The 25,690-nt window shown below is 37.8% G+C and overlaps 1 protein-coding gene across 1 annotated transcript in view; it reads right to left on the bottom strand.

Moving 5' to 3' along the window:
• The window catches only part of LOC122807818 (myocardial zonula adherens protein-like), a 1,184,151-nt gene that overhangs the window by 973,393 nt on the left and 185,068 nt on the right, over positions 1 to 25,690 (bottom strand). Inside the window, exon 2 of the mRNA XM_044078905.1 lies at positions 503 to 589. Within this exon, the coding sequence (XP_043934840.1) occupies positions 503 to 589 (87 nt within the window). The remainder of the gene's footprint in view (positions 1 to 502; positions 590 to 25,690) is intronic.

Genomic DNA, 25,690 nt, shown 5'->3' with positions numbered 1-25,690 from the left:
GCACAAATAGCACTGCTCTACAGACAGCACCACTGTACAATGTTACACCACTGATACAACAGGAATGTAAAGTTTCACACAGTAGATTGTAGCACTGTAGCAAACTGCCATTTTGTCAATAATATACAGTGAGTTTTGCAAATGGTTTGATAATTTAGGCATACACAACTAAACTAGGGATAAACAGAGCAAAACAACAATTTAAACCAGAAAATATTGTTATTAGAAGGTAGCCCCAAGGTACATAATGTCATTCAGCATGGTCAAGACAGTAGTGTGTTGCTACCTATTATCTCTAAAATAGCAAAATACATTATTATACGTTTGATCTGTGTGTTACATGCAGAATATACACCTATACATTGTAACAGACACAATGCATTTACACCTGCAGAAAGTTACATATCACATGTATACAGTCTGGTGAGGAATATTCTACATTTCATAATTAAAATTAAAGCTGAGAATTAATTTTACTATGCAATAATACTGGCACACTTACTGTTTCAGCTTTTCGTGGTTTGCTGTCATCCGGTTTAGATGGTGGCTCATCAGCATGTAAAATTAGACGCAATCTACGAATGTTTCCCTGCCAAATAGAAAAGGAATGCACTTAGGAATTTCATGATCATAATTGTATTTGCAAGTTTATTAACAAAAATATATTTCATGTTTTTCCAACAATCAGTCAAACATCTTAGCACAGGTAACTTAAATAGGACCACACAGAAAAATTATCTTCTAATAAGAGGTGCTTATTCAAATGAGATGTACTAAAAAGTAAACACAGCAGGACCTCTCTCAAGGTAACTCCTGGTATATGATTTATTCATTGGTATGAGTGGAAAGGTAAAATGAATCACAAACATTAAGTTTAGAAAGAGTAGTCAACTAAAAAAAATCAGTTGAAAGGTCACCAAAAAGACTTGTTATAGGATTATTCATAGTGGCAAAGCTCCTCCTCCTCATTGTGATTCATTTTGGAAACTTTACAAGCAATGTCTACACTTCAGCAGTTCTACCCCTGCATTAGCCTTTTGCAAGTCAAGCTTTTTATTTGTTTTTCTTGTTCCTGCTTGCAAGTGCTAAACAAATGTCTGATTTGTGAATGCTCTACTACTCCACAAAGGTCAGTAAGGCTTGTGCTTGTGTCCGTATGGCTGTCATTTGTTTTTAGCCATATTTTCACTATTGATAAGTTTAAAAGATTCTTTTAGCATGAAGATTTTTATCACATTGTCTTACCAGCATCAGTATTTTTTTTTAATTTATTTTGTGACTATCACTGTTTTTTGTTTGTTTTTATGATCGCCATCATGACTTGATGAATAGTAATGAAAGTGAACAGAAAGGCACCGGAATGCAGAGAATTCTTCTGTTGTACTACATTGTACTGGTGTTTAAAACAGAAGATTTATATCTATATTTTAAAAATAACTCCATGTATTTAAAGCAAATATATCATGTTTCATTACTTTTTCTTATCATGAGTTTTTATACACATTTTTCAGATCTGCTGTTGACAGAAAGCTTGCTTTCTTTCTTGGATGTCTGTCGGAGCACTGCTGATAACCTGATGTTGAAAAGATTGACATCAGTGGTTCCATGTTCCTTTCTGCTGGGTCAGGATGTGTTATATTATTAGTAAGATATTATACTTTGGTGTGGAGGACTTCTGCTGTCAGCTTTGTTCTGTGATATTTTCATGACTGAATATTTCTAAAAATAAATGTCTATAAATTAATGCAAAATCTAACTAACATTTTCAGGTGGAAGTCTAATTTTCCCCTTCTCTTTTAACCTTGTAGAAAACAGATCGGGTCTATATTAGATCACTGAAATGGCTCATTAGTGAATGCTGTAATGTCGAACTGCAAAACCCGAACCCTAACAATATTGAAACCTCAAAACGGGAAAAAATTTGCTGTTCTGAGAAACACACACACACACACACGCACACACACACACCACAAGCACACAAAAAAGCAGTAATCCACACACATACACTTAAAAGCTACATCTAACCCTACACTACACTGCACATATACTACTCTCTATCCACTTACCTTAACCCAAACCCTATCCCTAAGGTCCATCACTATCGCACACTCACCTCACCCGCACCCTAACCCTAACTCACTTAACCCACCCCTAACCCCAAATTCTCACTATCGCATACTCACCTCATCCGCGCCCTAACCCTAACTCACTTAATCCACCGCTAACCCAAATTCTGTCACTATTGCACACTCACCTCACCTGCGCCCTAATCCTAACTCACTTAATCCACTCCTAACCCTAACGTCCATCACAATCTCACACTTACCTGACCCGTGCCCTAACCCTAACTCACCCAACCCACACCCTTACCTGAACGTCTGCACAATCACGCACTTACCTTAACCCAACTCGTAACTTTCCACCACATCCTTGAAAACAGTGAAGCCACAACAATGGCCAACCAAATTCTTTCCCTAGGAAAGAATTCGGTTTTGTGCAGCTTCGCTTTTTTCAGCATTCGAGATATTGGGTTTGATATTATATCATTCGAAATTCAGCCATTTCGATGATCTAATATAATCCCAACAGATCCACTCTATAGTTTTCTGAAAACAAAAACTCCCTCGCTCCAGTCACCCAAACCAAACTGCACTGTACCGATCACTCCTTCTCCATTCTAGATCAGATGCTGGCAATCCCTCCCTCTCACAAAAATAAATCTCCACTTTCTCAATATCCAGAGCTCAGCATAAAGGACACTTCCATCAAAAATCTGAGTGCAAGTGCTTTTCCACTGGACACAAAATCTAACCCCCTCCTTATCTGCATCATTCCAACTTTGACCCTCTGTTCTCATGTGCTGCTTCCCTGACATATTTACTACTAAAATTAATTCACATTTGCTTTTTCTCTTCTGTTCATAATGTTTACAGGCTGTTTCAACCATATATGATGGGATTATTTACTTTCTGTGATTACTCTATGTGAATTTGTTCTGTTTTATTTTTTATGAATTTCTTCACCCAGGCTGTGCCTACAAATGCTCTGATATAATTAGTATATTACTCCAGTAAACAAGGTAACTAAATAAATAAATGTTAAAGCTAGGACTCTACTGCTAAATTACAAGTCTACAGACAGCAGAATATCAACTTTCATAATATGCTGTCACTGGTTATGCACAGAAATGGCACAGAAGTCCTGTGTGGATTGGCTGTGTAGTGTGAACATCTTGCAGGTAGCACAGAACGTGCTTCTTCATAATGTCGTTCTTTTATTCTTTTCCTCTGTAGCCATATATGCTCTTATTTCCAAATGCCATTAAAACAGTTCTTCTGTTTCATTTTTCAGTTGAAGAGCTGCAGTGTATTCACTTTATTTGTATTGTTTTGTTAGACTTCTCGTCTAGTGCCTCTTTTAGATATCATATTTATTTTACCTATTCTTATTATGAGGTAGACCTGCTCTTACACATAGAACTCCATTATAACATGATTTAATTGCCATCAGTATTTTCTGCTGTTATTGAAAACCTGTTTTTAGCAAGACTAACATTATCTATCATGTAACAATGTAACAAACTACTGAGTTAGTACATTGTATTCAGTGCTGTAGACACCACTGGTGGGTGGGTATTGGGAGTTTGTACGCCTACTAGTATAATGTTGTTGTTGTCTTTCGGCTTTTCCTGGTTGGGGGTCGCCACAGTGGAACTCCGGTCTGCTAATGATTGGCAGTCGATTTTCACAAATGCCGAAGTGCCAGCTCGACGTTCAACCTTCAACAAAGGCACGCCCATTTATGCATGTCTTTCGAACACCCATCCATCCTGGCCTGATAACACAGTGGTTAAGGCAGAGGATTACCTACACATAGACCTGGGTTTGAAACTTGGCTGAGGAACACTGGGCAGCAGTACCTATGCAGAATAAAGGTCTGGCAGGCAGCTTCTATAATATGCTACAGAAAGCCTATGGGGTCTTGCCATGAGTTGATTTCAACCTAGGTGCAAACAGCATATTCTGAAATGATGCAGCACTCACATGAAACGCCATTGAAGAATATTTAAGAAATGTTAGAGGGTCCATGTTATTTTATTCATTTCTTAACTGGGAGCCAGAAGCACAGTCTAGTTAAATGATTTACTTACAGAGTCACATGATGCACAAATGGATGCGGAGGGAATCAAACCCTGGATTGCTGGTTGAAGCTCCTTAGAACATATGGATAAGAATGACACATATGCACATGTTACAGTAGTGAACAAGAATATGAAGATGGTGGGAACCTTTAATAATGCAGAGGAAAATTCCCAAGGACATCTAATTATAGTTCAAAGCTGGCAAGACAGTGCAATAAGAAAAATGTCCTACTTTTATAAGCTCAGTTGTGGAAGCTTGGAAGAGGCAAATAACTGCAGGAATGAGATGTGCTGGTGCTGGGTGAAATCAGTCCATTACTGTTAACAAGACTGAGATATCTAGCTGGGATTCTATGGTTATTTTCAGATCCTGTGTTTGAATTTTAGCTTCAGTGATCAGCTGAAATGTTTAGTAAATATCTGTGTGATACAGCCAGTGAGTCAGTATTTAGAACATCGTAAGGAGTCAATATTTAGAACATCGTAAGGAGTCAGTATTTAGAACATCGTATTCACTAAGAAACCTCCATGTTATCATCATCGTAGTTAAAAATGCAGTACCAGCAAAGGCATGCAAAGTCTAAATAGGGCTGATTTCTCAAATTGGTTACAAAATAGTTATGTCCCAAATAAACCACAGGTGTCAATGTCTGCATTCATTCAATACCAGAGATATAATAGAAATAGAAATCTAATCTTTTTCCAGAATTTATGTATTGTAATGGAGTTGCTGTATATGTTGTGGAATGAAAACACAACAAGAAATGAAAGAGTTTGTTGCTAGTGTTTGTAGTGGTTGGTTGTTAACATTAATGATTAAATCAGTGGACCAAACCTCTGTATAGTTTTTTATAAACTGAAATTGATCTGTGTATAGCAGATCAGATATTAAGGAACACTTCCATCTCAATATAAACCATACAAGTTAGTAGTGAAAACAGCAAAAAAGTATAGTAAGCATGTTAAAGAAGGCCCAGACTAATAATATGACAACATAAATATAGCTGTGTTAGTGGCACAACAGGTAGCACACTCTCATTTAGTACAGAAGGCTTTGAGTTCAGAAGGCTTCGAGTTCTATTCCCACCAGGTAAATAAATTGCTGCCAATCCAGTACAGCATAAGGGAGGTTGCTGCACTCCTGAGTGTGTCATCTTTTGGTCTAGATGTTAAACTGAGGTCCCATCTACATCAATTGTTGGTAGCTCACAGCAGCTATCAAAAAGAGTAGGGGTCCTTTATTTACATACAAAATAACTATTATTTACAAACTATTTACATATGTACAAACATATATTCATAATTCCCTTTACAATCATGCTAAATTTCCATCCTTATTAGACCCCCACTGTTTTTTCAATAACCACCATCTGATTTTACTTAATATTGTTGCTAAAATCCATTCACCATTAAACATAAGTTCATTTATTCTTTCATTCCATATAACCCGTATGACATAAAATAAGTTTTTATCTATTTAGAAAAAAATAAAAACAATTACCAAAACCAGTGCAATTAACCGTTTATTGCAATCTGAAATACTTGCAATTCAAACAATTAAGCGCTTTCGGCAAGTAATCCAAAGGCGTCTTCAGAGTTGTTTAAACATTCTCCCCAAACAGGTTAAATAGTAGCAAATGCTGTTTGTAATTACACAAGCACCTACCCACTCTTTTTTGGCGTTTTTATCTATTCTTTTTTATTTATATTTTCCATATTTAATTATATCTATATTTATATTTATTTTATCCACTTCTTTTACATCTTCAAAAAATCTTCTTTACATAGTTTTCCCCATAACATTTTTAATGTTTTACATTTCAAAATCACATGTTCCATAGTTTCGTTTTCTTGACAATGTAAACATATTATATCAGTTTTCTTTTTATATGGCATATTTCCTTTTACTGGCAATTTATCTATTACCAATCCCCACAAAAAAATCTTGATATTGTACTTTCTGATTATACCATTTGCTTCTTTCTTTTATAGGTTTGATTTTTTCATCTGTTAGATTTTCCCATGGTTTTACATAGTAATGTTTTATCATTACGTTCGTACACCATACGTTTCTATTTTTTTCTATATCATCAATTTTTATTTTCCTCAAGAATAGTTTTCTTGGTAATATTTTACTTCTACATTTATAGGTTCATAGGTAGGTACTAGGCTATCTGCCCGAGGGCATTTATAAGCCTAGCCAAAGTGTGTCAGCTTTTACCACCCCATTGATTAACTAGCTGATCCTCTGTCAAGCAGAGCCAATGAAGTGATCCCAGGGGTGTATTTTCTGCTACCCATCCACTCGTCAAGCTTTCTCTTGAAGAGTGTTAGTGAGGGGCTCTGCCTGACGTAATTTGGAATTTTGTTCCAAAGCATGGGAAGTCTCTGTAACAGGAATATATCCCTCCAGCATGTTCTATTTATTGTTGTGGCGAGATTTAGCTCACTAGAGCGCATGACTCGCAGAGACTTGGATTTCTTTAGGTGGAGCATGTCCATCAATTCTGAGTTGGACATGGCTTTGTAAGTCAGGTAGAGATCACCTCTGAGTAAGCGATATGCCACTGAGTACAGCCAGAGTTTTTTCAGTTGGGCTGCAAAGGACATATGTTTGAGGCCAGTAATCCTCTTGGTGAGGTATTTTTGTGGTCTTTCCAGGTGTTGGAAGTGTCTTGTGAGGTACATCCCAAATAGGGCATTGTACTGTATGATGGGTCTAATGAGTGACGAATAGAGGGACACTATAACCTTTTTATTTCTAGATGTGAACCCTTTAGTAATTAGATGGGCCACATAGAAGGATTTCCTAACTACTTTGGCAAGATGATTGTCAAAGGAGAGATTACTATCTACCTGGGTCCCCAGATCTCTTATTACCTTTTCTGTATTGGCTGCCACCTATGTGGTAATTCGTGGGTGTTTTGTTTTTCCCAAGTGGGATGACTATGCATTTTTTGGCATTTAGCTTGAGGCCATGACTTTGACACCAGGTGTCAGTTTCAGTAAGGCCCTTTTGGAGGATGTCCATGTCAGCCGGAAAGTCAATCATGGCACCCAGTTTGCTGTCATAGGCAAACTTGGTTAGCAATAGTCCTCCTGTGTTTGCCTGTACCTCTGAGAAGTATATGCTGAACAGTAGGGGTCCCAGGACCGAGCCTTGCGCTACACCACTTGTGACTGGTTTAGGGTCAGACCTGGAGCCCTCTATTCTTACCGTGTGAGTTCTGTCTGTAAGCCAGTTGGCAACCCAGCTCATGACGTAGGGATTTATGTTCAGGCTGGTGAGATTTTCAGTAATACCTGAGTGGGGAATGGTGTCAAAAGCCTTGGCGAGGTCATGGGAGGCTGTGTGAACCAGCTTTCCCTCATCTATGGCCTTGGTGACTGTCTTGAAGAAGTCAACCAGGTTTAGTAGGTGTGATCTGCCCTTAACAAAGCCAAATGGGGTTGGGTCAAGTGTTTGAAGGTTCCCAATGTCTTTGTTAATGAGTTCCATGATGATGCGCTCCATAGCCTTGCAGACCTGGCTAGTCAGTCTTATGGGGCGATAGTTACCAGGGTCAGTTGTGGCCCCTCCTTTGTGGAGAGGAATAACCATTGCTGTGTGCCATTCTATGGCACATAGCCTGTGGAGAGGCCAAGGCTGAACAGCGTGTTTAGGTGGGGGGTTAGTTTGTTCTGTAGTTCATGCAAGACGCAGCCTGGGACACCATCAGGTCCCATTGACACTGTGTTTTGTGGCTTTTGAAAGGGTTGTTTACACCAGTGCATCTGTGATTTTTGGGACACTACACTTTTCCGGTATTGTTGTAGGCCCTTTTGGAGGTGAGAGGGGGTGAAGTTTGCACTGAATCTATCTGCCAGGATGTTGGCAATATCAGTAGGTTCAGTATATTTTGTGCTATTTTGCACTAGTAAAGTGCATATCTGCGAGTTGCCACTTAGATTCTTAGCATAGCTAAAGAAGGCTTTGTGGTTATCTTTTGAATCCTTGGCTATTTTTCTTTCGAAGTTAGCCTTGGATGATTTCATGAGGGACCTTAGTTTCTTACTGATACTGATCAGGGATTTCTTTCCTTCCTGGGATTTGCTTTTTTTCTGAACTAGATTCCTCCTTCTATTGTATAGCCTGTTTATGGCAGGGGTCCACCAAACTGGTTTTCTTCTCTTAGAGGAGTGAGTCTTGGTTTTGCTAGGGATGGCACAATCCATGCATCCTTGTAGGTGCTCATAAAGTGCATTTGTAAAGGTTTCTGCATCTTGGGCAGCATTATGCTTCAGTGTGGGGGCTGTGAAACTTACCACCTCTGTCTTAAATATGGTGAAGTTTGCTTTAGAAAAGTTTTTTACTGTGGTTTCCTTAGTTGGGGGTGGTGGTGTGGTGTGGACATCCAGAGTGATTAGTTTATGGCCTGATCTAACAAGTGACTGGTTGACCTCTGGTGTGGAACACCTGTCGCCCATGTTGATGACGACCAGGTCCAATATGTTTTCACCTCTGGTAGGGGAGTTTACCAGCTGATCCAGGGTGTTTGAGTTGATGAATTCCAGGAAGTGCTGGGCCTGGGAGTTTGTACTCAAGTAGTTTTCCGAGTGAATGGTAGGGTAATTGAAATCGCCCAATATCAGGGTATTCAGTAGGACCTTCATGTTTCCCAGTATCTCCAGAAAGGTGGAGTGGTTTTCCTGGGTCATGGATGGTGATCTGTAGCAGGCCACAATTTGCATTGCAGATTTGCCTGATGTTAGTTGCACATGGATGATCTCAGAGGTATCATGCTGTGCCACTAACCTGGAGGTGTAGGTATCCTTGATGAATATGGATACACCCCTCCTTTTTTGTTTCGGTCCGTGTTCTGTGGCCAAAATGTGTGACATGAGTTGTAGCCCGGTAGTGCTGGGGTGCTCTCTGGAGCTTTGAACCAGGTTTCAGTTACTGCACATATGTTGACGTTCTCCATACTGAGGAGTGCTTCGAGCGCATGCATTTTGAGATCTAAACTCCTGGCATTGAGTAGCATAACCCTCAGTCTTTTGTTAATTGTGCTGTTTATGGAGGTGGGTTTGACTTTTGAGCCTTGCCTAAAAAAGGCACTATGGAGGTTTTTTTTTTACTATACCTGGACTCTTATTTTACTATACCCGGTTAACAAATGTTAAAAAAAATGATCATGCTATCTGGCAATAAAATGCTTTCGAATACATATGAAATGATAAATGGCATTAAATATCAAAATAATCTACTTTCAAAATATTGGCTTAGAAATAACCCATCCCTAACGGAACAGCAGTTGTCCCTTGCGATGGAATTATCCTCTAAAGTAATACAATTAAAAAAAATTAACATACACTCAACTTATGATTTACAATAATGCTTACTTCACTCCTACCATATTACACAAAGTTAACTCCTCCAACTCACAATTCTGCCCATACTGTGAGATGCAAGAAGCAGATTTAGTGCATATATTCTGGAGCTGCAAATGCATATACAAATTGTGGAACTCCCTAAAACTTCAGTTGCAAAAAATAGGCTATGAAAAGGCAACACTGACATGGGAGTTTACACTTCTACATATTACAACCTCAAATCTAACCAAAATCCAAATCAATACACTAATTACACTATTTTCACTAATTAAACTCTATATAGCATCTAAATGAATAGATAGACTAATGCTCACATGGGAAGGATTCAAGAAAATGGCTATAAAACATTTGTTAGCTCACAAAATGATAATTGATGCAGGTCGGAAAAAAGACAATAACATTGAAACTTGGGAACAAGTTTTTAACTTAATTTTAGCCTAAACTAGAACCTAATCTCAAAGAATTATTCAAAAGATTCAGTGATACCCACATTTCTCTACACAAATTTTAAAGATATCAACAGGACATGATATCAATGTAAGCTTTGTCTCTATCTTTGTATTATTCTATGCGTATGTATGTATGTATATATATGTATGTATGTATGTATACATATATATTTAGATACCTGTATATGCATATATACCAATGAGTGGCATCTTTTTTGTACAGAGTGCAAATAGTTTTATGATTTCATGTTTCATTTATCCTGAATATACAAACCAATTTCATTATGTGTTATGTTTGTTGTTAATGAAAAAGAATCATTAAAATCCTTTTTGGAAAAAAAATTACCATACTCATATTTATACAGTTTTACAATTAATTAACCCTAAACCTCCTTCTTCTTTATTTAAATACAAAACTCTTCTTTTTACTTTATTTAATCTAGAACCCCCTATAAATGAAAAACTATCTCAATTCCTTTTCAAATACTGTTGGCAACATAAGTACACTTGCTAAGTATGGCATTTTACCATCAGTTCTGAATTTGTTAAATAAGCCTTTTTTCTGAATGATAATTTACATGGGCTCCAGAAAAGACAAGCTTGATTTGTTTCTTGTATAATTTTTCCCCATTGAATTGTACTTACATCTTTAGTCCGCATTCATTCATTTATTTATTTGTTTGTTTGTTTGTTTGCTTGTTTATTTATTTGGGTGGCGCAGTGATGCAGCAGTTAACATTGTCACCTCACAGCGAGAGGTTCTCCAGTTAGATTCTCAGCTGGGTTGCCTTCTGTGCAGAGTTTGCATGTTCTCCCTGCATTCATGTGGGATTCCTTTGGGTACTCCAGTTTCCTCCTACAATCCAAAGACATGCATCGGGAGCATTTTTCCCTAGGCCTCCGCTGAAAATAGGTTCTGTCCTAGTCGGACTTTCCCAGTCAACAAATTATAAATAACATATTTGCATGGTAATTGTAATCACTGGCAAGAATATGAGGAATCAGATAAGTGTGCTTATAGTGAGATTCCAGGCTGTAGAATAATGAGAGATACAGGTGGTTTATATTGGGGTAGAAGGGGTGATGCAGGAAAGCTAATAGAATATGTAGAGAATAGCTGGAGGAGAGAAAAACAGAACTGCAGAGAAAATAGAAAGAAGAGATGTGGAAGTGGAAATGGTTACCTGGGTAAGTTATTATTGTTTTGGAGTACATCTTTATTCCAAAATTTTAAACCTAAAACAGAAATTTCATTCATTGTAAAATATATACCTCCAATCTTTACTATATCACCTAAACCTTTACTTTTCTCTTCATTTAAAGCCACCCCTGTCATCTCTAAACACTCATTTGTGCAAAATATTACTTCTTTTAGCCACATTTTGTTTGTTGTAATTATTATAATATCATTTGCTTATGTTAATAGAACTGGAATTCTTTGTCCTTCAGGTGTTATATACCCTGCCGCCTTCATTTTGTTATTTATTTCACAAACTCTCACATTCACAACGAATGCAAAGAGTATGCAACTCGCTGGACATCCCTGTCTTACACCACTCTTCATATGCCCTTCTTTGCTTTCCTAACTTTCGCACTTATATTCTTTCATTAGTATCCGTAAGATTTGATGCCCAAAGGTGACAAATGCCTTATTAAAAATGGTTTATATCATGATTTTCCCTTCTTCTTTCTGTTCATAATATCATCCACAATTTCTTTAACTTCATTAATAATTCTTGACAACTCTTCACCTTTATACTATATATCCTATCGTCCATAATATTTCCCATTTAAGTTTAAAATCTATTTCTTTTGTATTATTTCCATAAAGATCATATAATCATTACTATTCAGTACTATCATCTGCAGTTTTTTAATTCTCTTCTCTCTTGTTTCTTCCATATGAATTTAAGTCTGCCATTACATAATCCTTTATACATTAAACCTTCATTTAACTATTCATTCAAAATCTTTAAAAAATATTTTTCGCTAATCGTTTAAATTTTTATACATTTCATACCCTATTCTATCTGGCCTGCAGGCGAATCTATATTACTTGTTCTATTACTTTATCAAGCTCATTTATAAAAATCTCCTTTTCCAAACTCTTTATGATCTCTTTCTGTTAACTCTTTTACTGTCTGTATTTTTTTCACTACCTTCTTTTCTTATCAAACATTTCATGTACATATTGTGCTATGTTGTTGTTGTGTCTTTTGGCTTTTCCCGGTTAGGGGTCGCCACAGTGGAACTCCAGTCCGCTAATGATTGGCAGTAGATTTTTACATGTCAAGTTGCTGGCCCTGATGCACAACCTTCAACAAAGGTACGCCCATTCACGCATGTCTCCATACAGAAGACGCTCTAGCTGAGAATCGAACAGCACAACGTCTTACTGTGAGGCGACAATGCTACCGCAGCACCACTACCGCAGTATGTACATATTGTGCTATACTATAGGTTCATAGGTTCATAGGTTCATACTAGGCTATCTGCCCGAGGGCATTTACAAGCCTAGCCCATAGTTTTGTGGCTTACGCCACCCCTTTAGTATGGGGAACTATACCCATTATTTTGCTGTGCCTCTGTCGAGCAGTGACACTGAGGTAATCCCTGGGGTATATCTGCGATCTCCCATCCATTGGTCAAGATTTCTCTTGAACAAGGTCAGCGAGGTGCTCTGCCTCACATATACCGGGATTTTATTCCACAGCATAGGGAGTCTTTGGGTGATGAATCTATCCCTCCAGCACGTCCTATTAATAGCCATGTCGAGGTTTAAGTCTCTCGCCCTTGTGGCTCTGATGGATCTAGATTTTTTGAGGTGAAGCATATTCATCAAATCTGGGTTTGACATGGCCTTGTATGTTAGGTAAAGGTCACCTCTGAGCAAGCGGTAGGCGACTGAATAGAGCTGGAGTTCTTTCAGTCGGGCAGCATAGGACAGATGTTTGAGACCCTTTATCCTTTTGGTGAGGAACTTTGTGGCCTCTCCAGCTGCTGCAAGTGTCGGGTCAGATACATTCCGAATGGGGCATTGTACTCAATCATTGGTCTGATGAGTGATGAGTATAGGGAGACTATGACCTCCCTTGATCTAGATGAGAATCCCTTCATGATAAGGTGGGCAATGTAGAAGGTCTTCCTAACTACTTTAGCTACATGGGTGTCGAATGACAGACTACTATCAACCTGGGTCCCCAGGTCCCTGATAACTTCTTCCGTGCTCAGTGGATTGCCACCTATTTGGTAGCTAGGTAACCTTGTTTTTCCCGAAGGGTATGACTATGCATTTTGGCATTTAACTTTAGGCCATGGCTCTGGCACCAGTTATCCATTTCTGTGAGACCCTTCTGAAGGATATCTGTGTCAGATGTGTTTTCTACTATGGCGCCCAGTTTGCAGTCATCTGCAAACTTTGTCAGCCATAACCCTCCTGTGTTTGCTTGTACTTCGGAAAAGTAGATGCCAAACAAGAGTGGGCCCAGGACTGAGCCCTGTGGTACACCACTTGTGACAGGCTTTGAGTCTGACATGGCGCCAGCAACTCTGACCCTGTGGGTTCTGTCACTCAGCCAGTTTGCAACCCATCTTGTGATGTATGGGTTAACATTTAAGCTGATGAGTTTTTCAATGATACCTGAGTGGGGTATTGTATCAAGGCCTTCGCCAGATCGAGGTAGGCTGTATGGACTGCCTTTCCTCATCAATGGCTTTGGTGACTGTTTCAAAAGTCAACCAAGTTTAGAAGGCATGATCTGCCTTTGACAAAGCCAAACTGGGATGGATCCAAAGTCTGCAAATTTCCTATGTCTTTATTTATGAGGTCCATTATGATCCTCTCCATGGCTTTGCAGATAAGGCTTGTCAAGCTAATGGGCCGGTAATTTCCAGGGTCGGTGGAGGCACCGCCTTTGTGAAGTGGGACCACAGTTGCAGTGCGCCACTCCCTGGGTACGTATCCAGAGGTAAGACTATGATTAAACAGCTGTCCTAGCTGTGGGTTTAATTCCTCGTTGAGTTCGTGGAGCACACAGCCGGGGACACCATCAGGTCCCATGGATGCTGTGTTTTTGCTTTGGAGGGGGCAGTTCGCACTTGGGCGTTGGAGAGGTTTGGGGGGCTGCAATCGCTTGGCATAGATATCTCTCCTTTGGGGCGGGAGGGCGGGGACAAGTTTGCACTGAACCTGTCAGCCAGTATGTTGGCAATGTCTGTAGGATCAGTAATCTTCACATCATTTTGAACTAGTTCTGAGCATATCTGGGAGTTTCCTCCCAGGTTTCTAACATAGCTAAAGAAGGCCTTATGATTGTCTTTTGAGTCTTTAGCTATTTTTCTCTCAAAATTTGCTTTGGATGATTTTATGAGAGCTCTTAGTTTTTTACTTATAGTGATCAAGGGTGTCTTACCTTTTAAGGATTTTGCTCTATCTTGTAGTAGCTTCCTTCTTTTGTTGTAGAGTTTGTTTATGGCTGGGGTCCACCAGACTGGACGCTTGCCTTTGGTACAAAGAGTCTTTGTTTTGCTTGGGATTGCCTTATCCATGCAGTCCTGCAGGTGCTGGTAGAAGGCATTTGTAAGTGATTTAGCGGCTTGAGTACTGTTTTCCGCCGGCTCGGGGGCCTTCAAGGAGACCACACTATACTATTCATAATCTTTTCCTGAAATTTTTCTTTTTCTCCTTTTACATTTTTTATTTCTCTCATTACACTCCCATCTTTCTTTACTGATCTGCTTAAGTAACTCAATACTTCTCTTTTTCCTTGTGAAATATCTTTGCTTATATAACAATTCTTATATTTTTCTTGATTACTTTCATATAAAGTATTTTCTATCATTATGTTCTAAATCTTATAATGGATTATTATACATTCTTTTATATTTTTCTTTCTCTACTTTTCTCACATCATATTGCCACTGTTAAAAAAATAAATAAAAACATTTACATTTTTCCTGAAATATCACCCGCCATTCAGACCAGTTTTTATAAAATGCTCTCATAGTAGTAAGATCTTTCCATAACTGTATTACTAATCTCTTTCCTTCTTCATTCCATGATTTCTCATTTAGCCTATTTTAATATGCATTTTGTTTTAACTCCCACAGTGTCATACTGTTCATGCAAAACATCAACAGCATTATCTTCTTACAGATGTCAGGCATATTCAACTAACAGTCTTGATAAGTGTATAGAATCCCTTGTAGGGTAATTACAGCATGTTTTGTATGACGTCATACCACCATCTCTTGGACAGTATCTCCATATCCTTGTTGGGGTAGGACCTACTGTTTAATAGTGTTATCCATTTGATTATCCAGAATCACCTCCTCTTCTTCCCTTGTTGACATTTCTCTACCATTACGATATGACAGACACTTTAACACAAAAACACCATAAACCCTACTTTGAATGACCAACTTTAAATAAAAAACACTAATTTAATAAAATAAAGAAAATGACTTTAAATAAAAAAAAACAGCAGCAAATAGTCTGACCTCCACCTTCTGCCTTCTGCACCTCATTCAACTCAACACTGTAGACCCAGGATTCATGAACAAACCACCAATTCCAGGGATTCCAAAAAGCAAAGCAACAAGGACATTACAGACACCACCGACACCACAAACACTACAGCTGCAGTTGACCACACACTTGACCCAACCAAAAAAAAAAACACAACAGACACATTGGGAGCCGGAGAGGCCGCTGCCACACAAGGCACCACCATCTTCCAAGTAGTAGACATTAATAGGAAACCCAAAACCACAATGGATTGGTCATAAGTGGATGCACTCAGAAGTGGTTGTAATAATTTGTACAGACATGTCAAGAAGAAAATTGAAAAAAATGACTGCTGAAAATGCAGTAGGTGAGGCAAAGTTACTCAGCAAGTGCTTTAGTTTGATCTTCATGAAAGAAAGTCTGGGGACATGCTCACTTAAAAGAATATATTCATTAAAGTAACAATTATAGAATAGATAGCATCATTTTCTAAGAAAATACTGCAAAGGAAGTGAAGTGAAGTGACTTTTGACAAACATCAAACACAAGTGTCATAAAATGAGGAAGTTGGATCTTAGGTAGGGAATAAATGATTTGGGGTGATTGCTTTGCATCAGATACTAAGGGGCATTCAGCATCATTCAATACCCAGAAAGCAAGCCTGCAGCTGAGGCATAGAAGGATCAGATCTTCACTGATTACCTGCATTCTATCATGGATTCGGGCATGTGATTGGTCAGGGAAGGAAGATGGGTGTTTCTATCCTGTAGAGGAATAGCACTGGCTGGATATCTCCTTGAATCCTGACTTGAGCTGGGACTTAGCCAGATTTCTGGACTAAATGCGCAGGGAGGGATGAAGAGCCATAGCTTCTCTACTGGCCCAGGGTGGACACAGGCTTAAGCCATACTGCATAGTCTCCCCAACCTTACAGTTGCATCAGGACTTTGGGTGAGTGGGCGGGAGCTAGCACTAAAACAAAGCTCTAGCACTCCACTTAGTCTATGTCATGCTGCAGGCTGTGGTGCTGTTTTATGCCTTTTCCTGGGTTGCCAAGGATAGCCTCAGACAGAAGGTAATAGTAAATAATGACTAAGTATACCCAATCCCCTTCCACCCATCAGGCTGCATTGGGGGAAGGATTAGAGCCATGGGAGAGAGGCAAGCTGAGAGTTAAGCTAAAAACTATCATGAAACAAAAAAAAAAACAACTTATTCCTGAGAAACTTTATAAAAAAGTGGATTCATTTCAGAAAGTTAAAACTTTCAAACTCAGGCAATTATAAACATCAAATAAAATGGCTGACCACACAAAATGGAAAATGCAATAAAAGGAAGAACATGTTTTTGCAAATCTGCAAACCTCCTTGCATGAATGAATTGCATATATATATATATATATATATATATATATATATATATATATATATATATATATATAGGTCTACTTCAGATTGCCGATGTTTCAAAATGCAGACAACCATATGGCTGACACCATATGGCTGACAGTTTGAAAAGCCGACAACTTGAAATAGTAGTGCAAACTACTAAAAACAGTGTTGGGCAGGGGGGCCACCGACACTCCCCGTTACTTAAATGTTCTCACTCCGGGATCGCACTACAGTGCAGGAAAGAGGAATCTCCCAGTTCTGCACTGTAGCAGGATCTCCACTATCACTTGTCCACCTTTCAAATGTTCAGTCATATGATGTCGGCCATATGGGTGTCGAATATTTGAAATTGCGATCAAATGAAGGGCTCCCTTATATATACATATATATATATATATATATATATATATATATATATATATATATATATATATATATATATATATACATACACCAATTCTGAGGTCACAAAACAGTGGGGAAGGGGCATAAACTCTTTTCTAGTATAACTTTGATTTTTTGATATTTTGTGTATACATTTTTAAGTTCACCCATATATCTATCTCTTTATCTATACATAAAGACACAAAATCTTGAAGAAAGGGGCATGGCCACTTGCTAAGGGTATATAAGCCCTGGGTGTAGACTAATTGTGAAATGTGACAAATTGCAAGGCTTCAACATTTGAATCTGACAAAGTGATTGATTCTGAAACTGCAGCCCAGATAAACTTCTGAAGAATAAACTTTGTAGGATTCTTAAAAGCTAAAGACTTACTTGATCCCAGCAAAAACAGATTTATGGAATTGCCATCTCAGCAGTAAAATATGATCTAACATTATGCTTAGTCCATGACAAAGATGGACACAGAGAAGGCAGCAAGTCTAGCCAATATGACCTTTTAACAAGGCCTTCAGGTCTGCTCCTCCAAAATTAAATGGTAGTCTCTGGGAAATTAGAAGTGGTGGCATAAATCAGTGGGGCAAGTGGAAACTGACTTAGTCTCCAAGTTAAGAATGTGATGGCTATGGAATGGTTGGTATTTGCAGGCAAGTCACTACAAAGCATTCTTTGGCAGTAGGTCCTGAACCTATCTCAGTTTACATACTGATATTTATTTATTTTACATTTGTTAACTGGGAAAGTTGACTTGAAACGAGCCAATTTTCAGCGGAGGCCCTGGGAGAAACGCTCCAGACTCATGTCTTTGTAATAATAACAAAGAAAAAGTTTCTGTACTATAAGTGTTTAGAAATGATAATAAGGTGGAAATAGATGTTATAGATGGGGAAAGGCTTCAAGAAAACGTCACTGGGTCAAACTGATTGTAGAAGTGGCAATATGGGTTCAGTGACAAAAATTCCAACTCATGCAGTTTGGAACCAGGAACCTGGAATGTGACTTCCTCCTGGGATGGGTAGTGCAAGGAAGTCTAAATAAAGGAGAAAACAAAAAGGGTGTGATTGATAGGAAGTGATGTGGAAGTAACAATAACAAGTAAAGTGTTACATGTGTGTGTCTCGTAATATTTGCCTTTACAGAGCATCAGTAAAGTTCCATGTGGAATATCTTGTATAATGCTGGGTGAGTAATAAGATCTTGCAGGTGGATAGGATATGAAAATAAACTAACAGTTCTGGGTATGAACGGCATAGAAGGGGAAATCCAAAGAAACCTAAAAAGAAGAGTGAAAGGAGATCTGGGTAGGAGTGGCATGTCAAGGAAAGAGCTGCATGTAATAGATAATGGAATATCTTTATCAGAGGGGTGACAACATTATGAAACCCCCTCTCTACACAAATTGTGCATGTGGTTATGGACATGCATTCAGGAGAGAGTGGAAAAGGTAGGAGGTAACTGGAGTCATGCAGGACTTGTGGTTACAAATTAATTTGGATGGATTTCACAGACAAAGGCCTCCTTCCTTCAACAAGCTCTCAGGTTTGTAGATAACATTGTGGATAAGCTGGCTCCTATAAGCATCTCATAGATTGTCTGCCTGGCCCTCAGACTATCAAACTTGGTGTTCACCACACATGCATGAAAATATTCCAGGATCAGGATGATAAAGTGCAGGTTCTCAGCTCACTGATTAAGACTTTGGATGATCTTTGACATGCTTGTGAAAATTATTGTAAATAAATTTACTGAGTATGCATCAATGTTGATACTAATTTATATGCTCCCATCTCCCCAGTCTGGGCACACACATTCCTCTTAATGACTTTTATTTTTTTGCTTGTATGAAGGCAACATAAATATAATCACTTTTTCATTCATAGTTAGGAAATACTTTGTGCTAAATTTGTATTACATTGTTACATGTTCCTGGAAAATAATAGCATTTCAGTTTGCAACAGACACCGACATACAAATAAAGGCAAAAGCCCACAGATTAAGGAAAATGAATTTATAGATTGTGAAACTAATGCCACATTATTTAACAAACAAACAAACAAACAAAATGTTTATTTATTGAGTATGCATCATGCTAGTACTAACTTGTGTGGAAAAATCGGAGAATAGACTTAACTGTTGGTGATCTTTGTTAATGTCTGGATTTGTACTCTTCTGCAGTATATACAAACTGAACAAAAGAACTAAGAATGGTATATATATGTGCATTTAATCTCTGAACTGATAACTGTTCAGCTAAACTACAAGATGAGTTAACATAACTAATAGTTTTGTACCTGTAGCCTAATGAGTAAGTCTGACTGTCAAACTAAGTTATAATAATAAAGGAAGACAATCAAATTTCTGTCTTAACGCCAACCTGGCTGCTAAACTGAAGATGTATATTTCTTTATGTTTCTGTAGTGTAGGCGGATCTTCTGTAGGCATGTCTTGCCATCAATGGTTATCATAAAAAGAAAAATGGTGCTTCATTGCAAGCATAACTGTGCCCCTTTAGATGCCAACAATTAATCCCAACTTCTTCCTGTCTTTGTGCATCCAGTTTAGCTTTGATGCATTGTGCACTGGCAGTTACCGCAGAGGACTAAAGCTCTCAACTGCCAATCAGCTACTGTGTGAGATTCTGAGTAAGTCCTCCTGAGCTGCCCATGAAATAGGCTCTTAGCTAAATACTAACCTATTATCCTGCAGACTATTACAAGCCTAGCCAATAAGCAGAGGTCAGAATCAAACCCTGTACCTTATATTTATGAGGTAAAGACCTTAACCATTATGCCAACCCCTCCCCAAATAGAGCAATTATATTCAGTGAACTTTCCTGGTCAACACATAAGTAAAACAAAACAAATATTTAACCTGTAGTGGGACTTGCCTTTTACAAACATGACTTTATGTTCCTTTATTATGGAATTATACTTGAATTTGTTGGATATTTCCTAATACAACAGATGAGACAGTCATTTAGTATCAGCTGTTTTAAGACAATAAGTTTAATCACTTTAGGGATAAACAGTAAATGATAATGTTTATTGACTGGGAATGATAATTATATCAGTGACAATACAGACTACCACTGAGTCCTATTTCACTAGCCAAGTGGGTGGAGTCTACCTTAATACATACTTTTTTATAATTGCTGAAATTAAGAGAAAACCACAAAAATATGTAAAGATCTGTTTTTGCATTTATTGTACATAAAGCAAGAACTGCCTGAATAATAAGCAATTTAATTAGGATAAGATTGAATCTGTTAGTTTTCTGCTGAGAGGAAAGTATTATATTTCTAAAAATGCTGCATATGACCTTCCTCTTTACCTTTTTATTAGCTAACTCATCAGCTCAAAATATCTGTTTTTATTCTGAGGCAGGTGGGCATGTAACTTTAGGCATGCTTAGGCCTATGACTTTGTTCCAGAGCATTTTATTCCGAAATGCAAGTTTCTTTCATTACTTTACTAACCAGATTTGTTGTCACAGTGATGTGTAACAAAGTAGCTGTTGACTGCTGGGATTCAGTTCTTAAATTATGGGATATGCATAGGTTATGTGACACATTTTGGGCAAAAATCAATCCATTCAAACAGGGCATTGCTGGTATGTACAGCATCTTGTCCCGCTAACTTAATATTTAGGTTTTTATTTGGCAAATGGCCTACTGAAAAAGTAGAGAACATTTTTTTCCAAGTCTTGTGTGATGCCTAAAAAGGGGACTGTATCTATACCTTTTAACTTCTTAATGCAATAATTCTGGGCAAAGCCAGAAATAATGGGGGACAAAGGCCCCAAAAGATGGACAATTTGTAAATATTGCTCCTATAAAGTTAGAAAGTTGATAGAATAACAAGTTTTCATTGGCATGCATTTTTTGTAGAGTATGAAGTCTAAAACTCAAATGTCCATCATTATTTAATGAATTCAGTCCTCAGTGGTTTGCCAGAAAGCCACATTTTATTTTATTTTTTTTGAGAAACAGGCCAAAGGTATGTAGCAAAGATCTGGAAATTCTGTGAAAATCTGGACAATTCAGAGCATACCTTTCAACCTCTTAATGCAAGAAATCTGGACAATGGGTACAACATGGAGGGGGGGGTCAAAGGCTCAAAAATAGAGATAGAGTTTAAATATTACTCATAAACTTAGAAAGCTGCTAGATTAATAGGATTTGTGTTAGTGTGCATTTTATGAAGGATATGAATTCTGAAACTCAAATATATGTCATTACCTGGTCATTATTTAATGCCTTTAGTCCTCCGTTATTTGTCAGGAAACCACAGATTTTATGAGGAACAGACAAAATATCTGAAGCAAAAATCTGGACATTTTGTGAACATTTGTACAGTTAAGAGGTATGGTTGAGAGGCATGTGCATATCTCAGCATAAAACTAATAAACAGGCATTTATTTCTACAAGTAAACAAGTACACAACAAAGATTTGCTTTTTTTATAAAATGTAATTTCTGCCAGTGCCAGTGTACATAATACTTTTTTTTCAACTTTATGATTTATTAAGTGAAAAGCCGGTTAAGTGGTTTTACATGCAAAGACTAAATATTAAGGCCTTAAGTTCATATTCTTCATATGATCTTACTAGCTTAGCATAAACACCCGCCCCAACCTTACTTCTACAGAAGTCATGAAAGATGACTGGAATTGCCTTTAGTCAGTGAGAGTATGTGAATGTGGTAGAAAATCTTAAGTACTGTGTTTATCTCAGCGAAGGATGCCAGCATTGTGAAATTCATAGGACACAATTCACTTTTTCAAACATTTCTTTGGAATATCTGAAAGAACCTTAAGCTCATATAGAGTTGTACCTTGAAAGATAATAATGCTTGATATGCATTACTGTTCAGGGAAAATCTAAGTCATTTTTATAGTTTATGATTGCTGAAAGTTAAAAAAAAAAATCACAATTTATTTTGTGTTATTTGTGATAGTTGTGCACCAACTGTGCTTATCAGCATACTAAAACTCCCAGACTTTTGCTGAATGTTCCTGATTTTGTCTCATATTTATACCCCATCACCCACTAAATTTCTGATTTTCTGGTAAATCACTCAGGATTAGTCAGTCAATTATCTCAGACTAAAGTCTCATATTTCTTATTGTTTAGGAAATGCTTGTTGATACAAAACCTGTTGTTCTATTAGCGTTTTAAATGACTTCAAGTTATATTTAAAAACTGCTCCTGATTTTGGGTCTTTGTCTCCCATTATTTTTGTCTTTGTCAAGTTTTTTGTGCAAATAAGTTAAGAGGTATGGATATCAGTAATCTTTCGTACTAAGATATCAGTTTGAGTTGGAATGAAAGTCATTTCAATAAAACATATAGTACATGAAAATCAGTATTAAGCACACTTTCTGTGCTAAAAATGAAAGAGCATCAGTTTCCTAGCATGCTCATTGCTCAGTGATGGGTGTCATGCTTTTTACTATGTAGTGCTAAAGCTGAAATAGTAATCCAACTACCATCTGAAAACATTCCTGGAATGTAGGCAAGCACCGAGATACGTAGACTCCTTTCTTAGCATGCACATGGCAAAGAATGTGTCAGGTCATTTTAAATACCAGACATTGTAACATGAACAAATTAGAATGGCATCCTCACAGCAGAACAACAATGACTATTTGCACACAGCGCAACTTGTTTGGTAAGTTTGTGTCAACTAAAAATAAATGCAGGGGCACAAATGTTATTCTTTTAGCATTTCTGCTTGTCTCTATTCTGGACTCTGCAAGCAGAAATAGACAGAGTCACATATAGATAAATCATGTTTCAGAACAAGATTTACCCATACGTTAAAAAATTGGGTCTCCATGTGATTTAGTCACCAGAACTAGGGGTGTAGTGAAAACACACTTGGAGCTTCTCCTCCACCATTTCATTTTGCATCACTAAAATGGTAGCACATTAAACTCCAAAGATATGAGGACGACATACTGTCTGGGGAAGTATGTACTTTGTACTAATACATTCGTATTGTGTGATTGTTTTTCACAGCTCTTGGTAAATACATTATGACATTCCAGACCAGCATGTAACAAAAACCACTAAACCTAGTGAAGGGTGGGTTCAAACTAGAGATAAATGTGTTAATTTGCAGAATAATTAATACAAACACATACAGGAGGCTCCAAGCTAGCCATCTGGTTTAGAGGTTCTAACCCTGCCTACGACACAAGTGAGACCTCTTCATTGACAGCTCAAGGTGTATTAGGACTGTGCAGCTAGGAAGATCGACCTATGATGTCTCGCCTTACCTTTGGGGAAGGTGAAATACTGTCCTTCTTACACAATTTCTAGTAGTGGTTGAGTGCCAGGTACTGACATTGTCAAGTGATGGCAAAATGCAGGCTTTATGCAACACAAACTAGAGCTCTGCAACATGAGACTCAGTCAGGAAAGCCCTAACATTTAGCACATTTTTAATATCAAATAAGCGTATGGGTCCAATGCTGCTACCCCTCTAAGGTACTAGCCACGAGTTAATGCTGCCAACAGATGTTAACAGATGTTAACAGATATGTACTATGAACCTATGTTAACAGATGTTAACAGATATGTACTATGAACCTATGTTAACAGATGTTAACAGATATGTACTATGAACCTATGTTAACAGATATTAACATATATGTACTATGAACCTATGTTAACAGATATTAACAGATATGTACTATGAACCTATGTTAACAGATGTTAACAGATGTGAACAGATATGTACTATGAACCTATGTTAACAGATATTAACAGATCTGTACTATGAACCTATGTTAACAGATATTAACAGATATGTACTATGAACCTATGTTAACAGATGTGAACAGATATGTACTATGAACCTATGTTAACAGATATTAACAGATATGTACTATGAACCTATGTTAACAGATGTTAACAGATATGTACTATGATTCCAGATAGCTACTGACTTTATTCTCCTTCATTTTCTCCACCCTGCTAGCTAAAACATGCTCACATAATATACCAGAGTTACAACATATACTTTCTACTTTAATTATTTATGTTAGGATGTTGAGTTTTGGGCATTGAGGTGCAGAGGTTAGCATTGTCGCCTCACACCAAAAGGTTCTTTGGTTTGATTCTCGGTGGGAGTACCTTCTGTGTCGAGTCTGCATGTCCTCCCTGTGGTCGAGTGAGTTTTAAAGATACGCAGGTAGGTGAGTGTGTGTGTGTGCCTTCCATGAAAGTTGTGCACTGGGCTGGCAACTCAACACTGTAAAAACTTTACTACCAATCAATCTGCAGACCAGTGATCCACTGTGGCGACCCCTAACAGGGAAAAGCCGAAAGACATTACTTTTACTAGGATGTCAAGTTTGTCCTATCAGACATACCACCTCATCTAAACTCAGAACTTGATACTATGACTTGGACATTATATGCATAAACAGCGGCAACATTTGAAAAGCAAATTTCTAAACTTCACAACCGCTAATTTATGAGCTTGAACTATTGAGAGTTTGAGCATTTGAATGGAGCCTATACATATATATAAGTGCATGTCTGTCTATGTATTAACCAAAATGTCTGTGTCACATGCATTTCATGCTAAAACAGATTAGTAAATATAAGCTTTTTTGTTTACCTTCTCTGTATTTAATTAGTCTTCAAGCACAACTCTATTGCAATTTACTTTCTGATTAAATGTCAGATCAGATGACTTACAGTTTCATATGTGAATACTAGGGTTCCTATCAGCATTTCGAATGTTGAAAACACCAAATTTAATTTAATTGAACTGAAATGTTCGAAATCTCAGAAGAGCAAACTGACGGAACATCGATTTCTTTCCCAGGGAAAGAAATTGGTGGGCCGTCAGTGGAGTTTGCTGTTTCCTCCACTATGGTGCGGTCTTGGAGTTGGTAAATTTAAGTACGGGGGTGTGGGGGTTTGGGGGTGAAGCCTCCCACTTCTGTCAGTGTTAAAAGTATTGAAAGACTTTTTTTTTTGCACGGAACACCAATTTCTTTCCCTGGGAAAGAAATCGATATTCCGTTTGTTTGCTGTTTTGACATTTCGAACATTTCAGTTCAATTAAATTGCATTCGGCATTTTCAGCATTCCATATGCTGATATAGACCCGAATACTAGGCTATCTGTTTTGATGAGCCATTAGGCAATTTGGTCTTAGCCAATAACCTGAGGTCAGAATCAAACCCTCTACTGTACATTAACCATTATGCCAACCCCACCCCCCCCCACAAAGTGCTCACTCTTTTCTAAAAGTTTATATCTATCTATATAGATATACTATGCATATAGTCCTGGAAACCATTAAGGAGTCTAGCCTAAATTATCATCTGACCCAAAGCACTATCTGGTTAGATGACTTCCTCAAGGTCACACATTAAGAAAAGGCATGCTGCGGAAATCAAACTCTGCACCAC

Source organism: Protopterus annectens, chromosome 7.part1 (assembly GCF_019279795.1).
Source record: "Protopterus annectens isolate FY-2018-M chromosome 7.part1, PAN1.0, whole genome shotgun sequence".
Taxonomy (NCBI): Eukaryota; Metazoa; Chordata; order Ceratodontiformes; family Protopteridae; genus Protopterus; species Protopterus annectens.
This window is presented reverse-complemented; position numbering and strand designations above follow the sequence as displayed.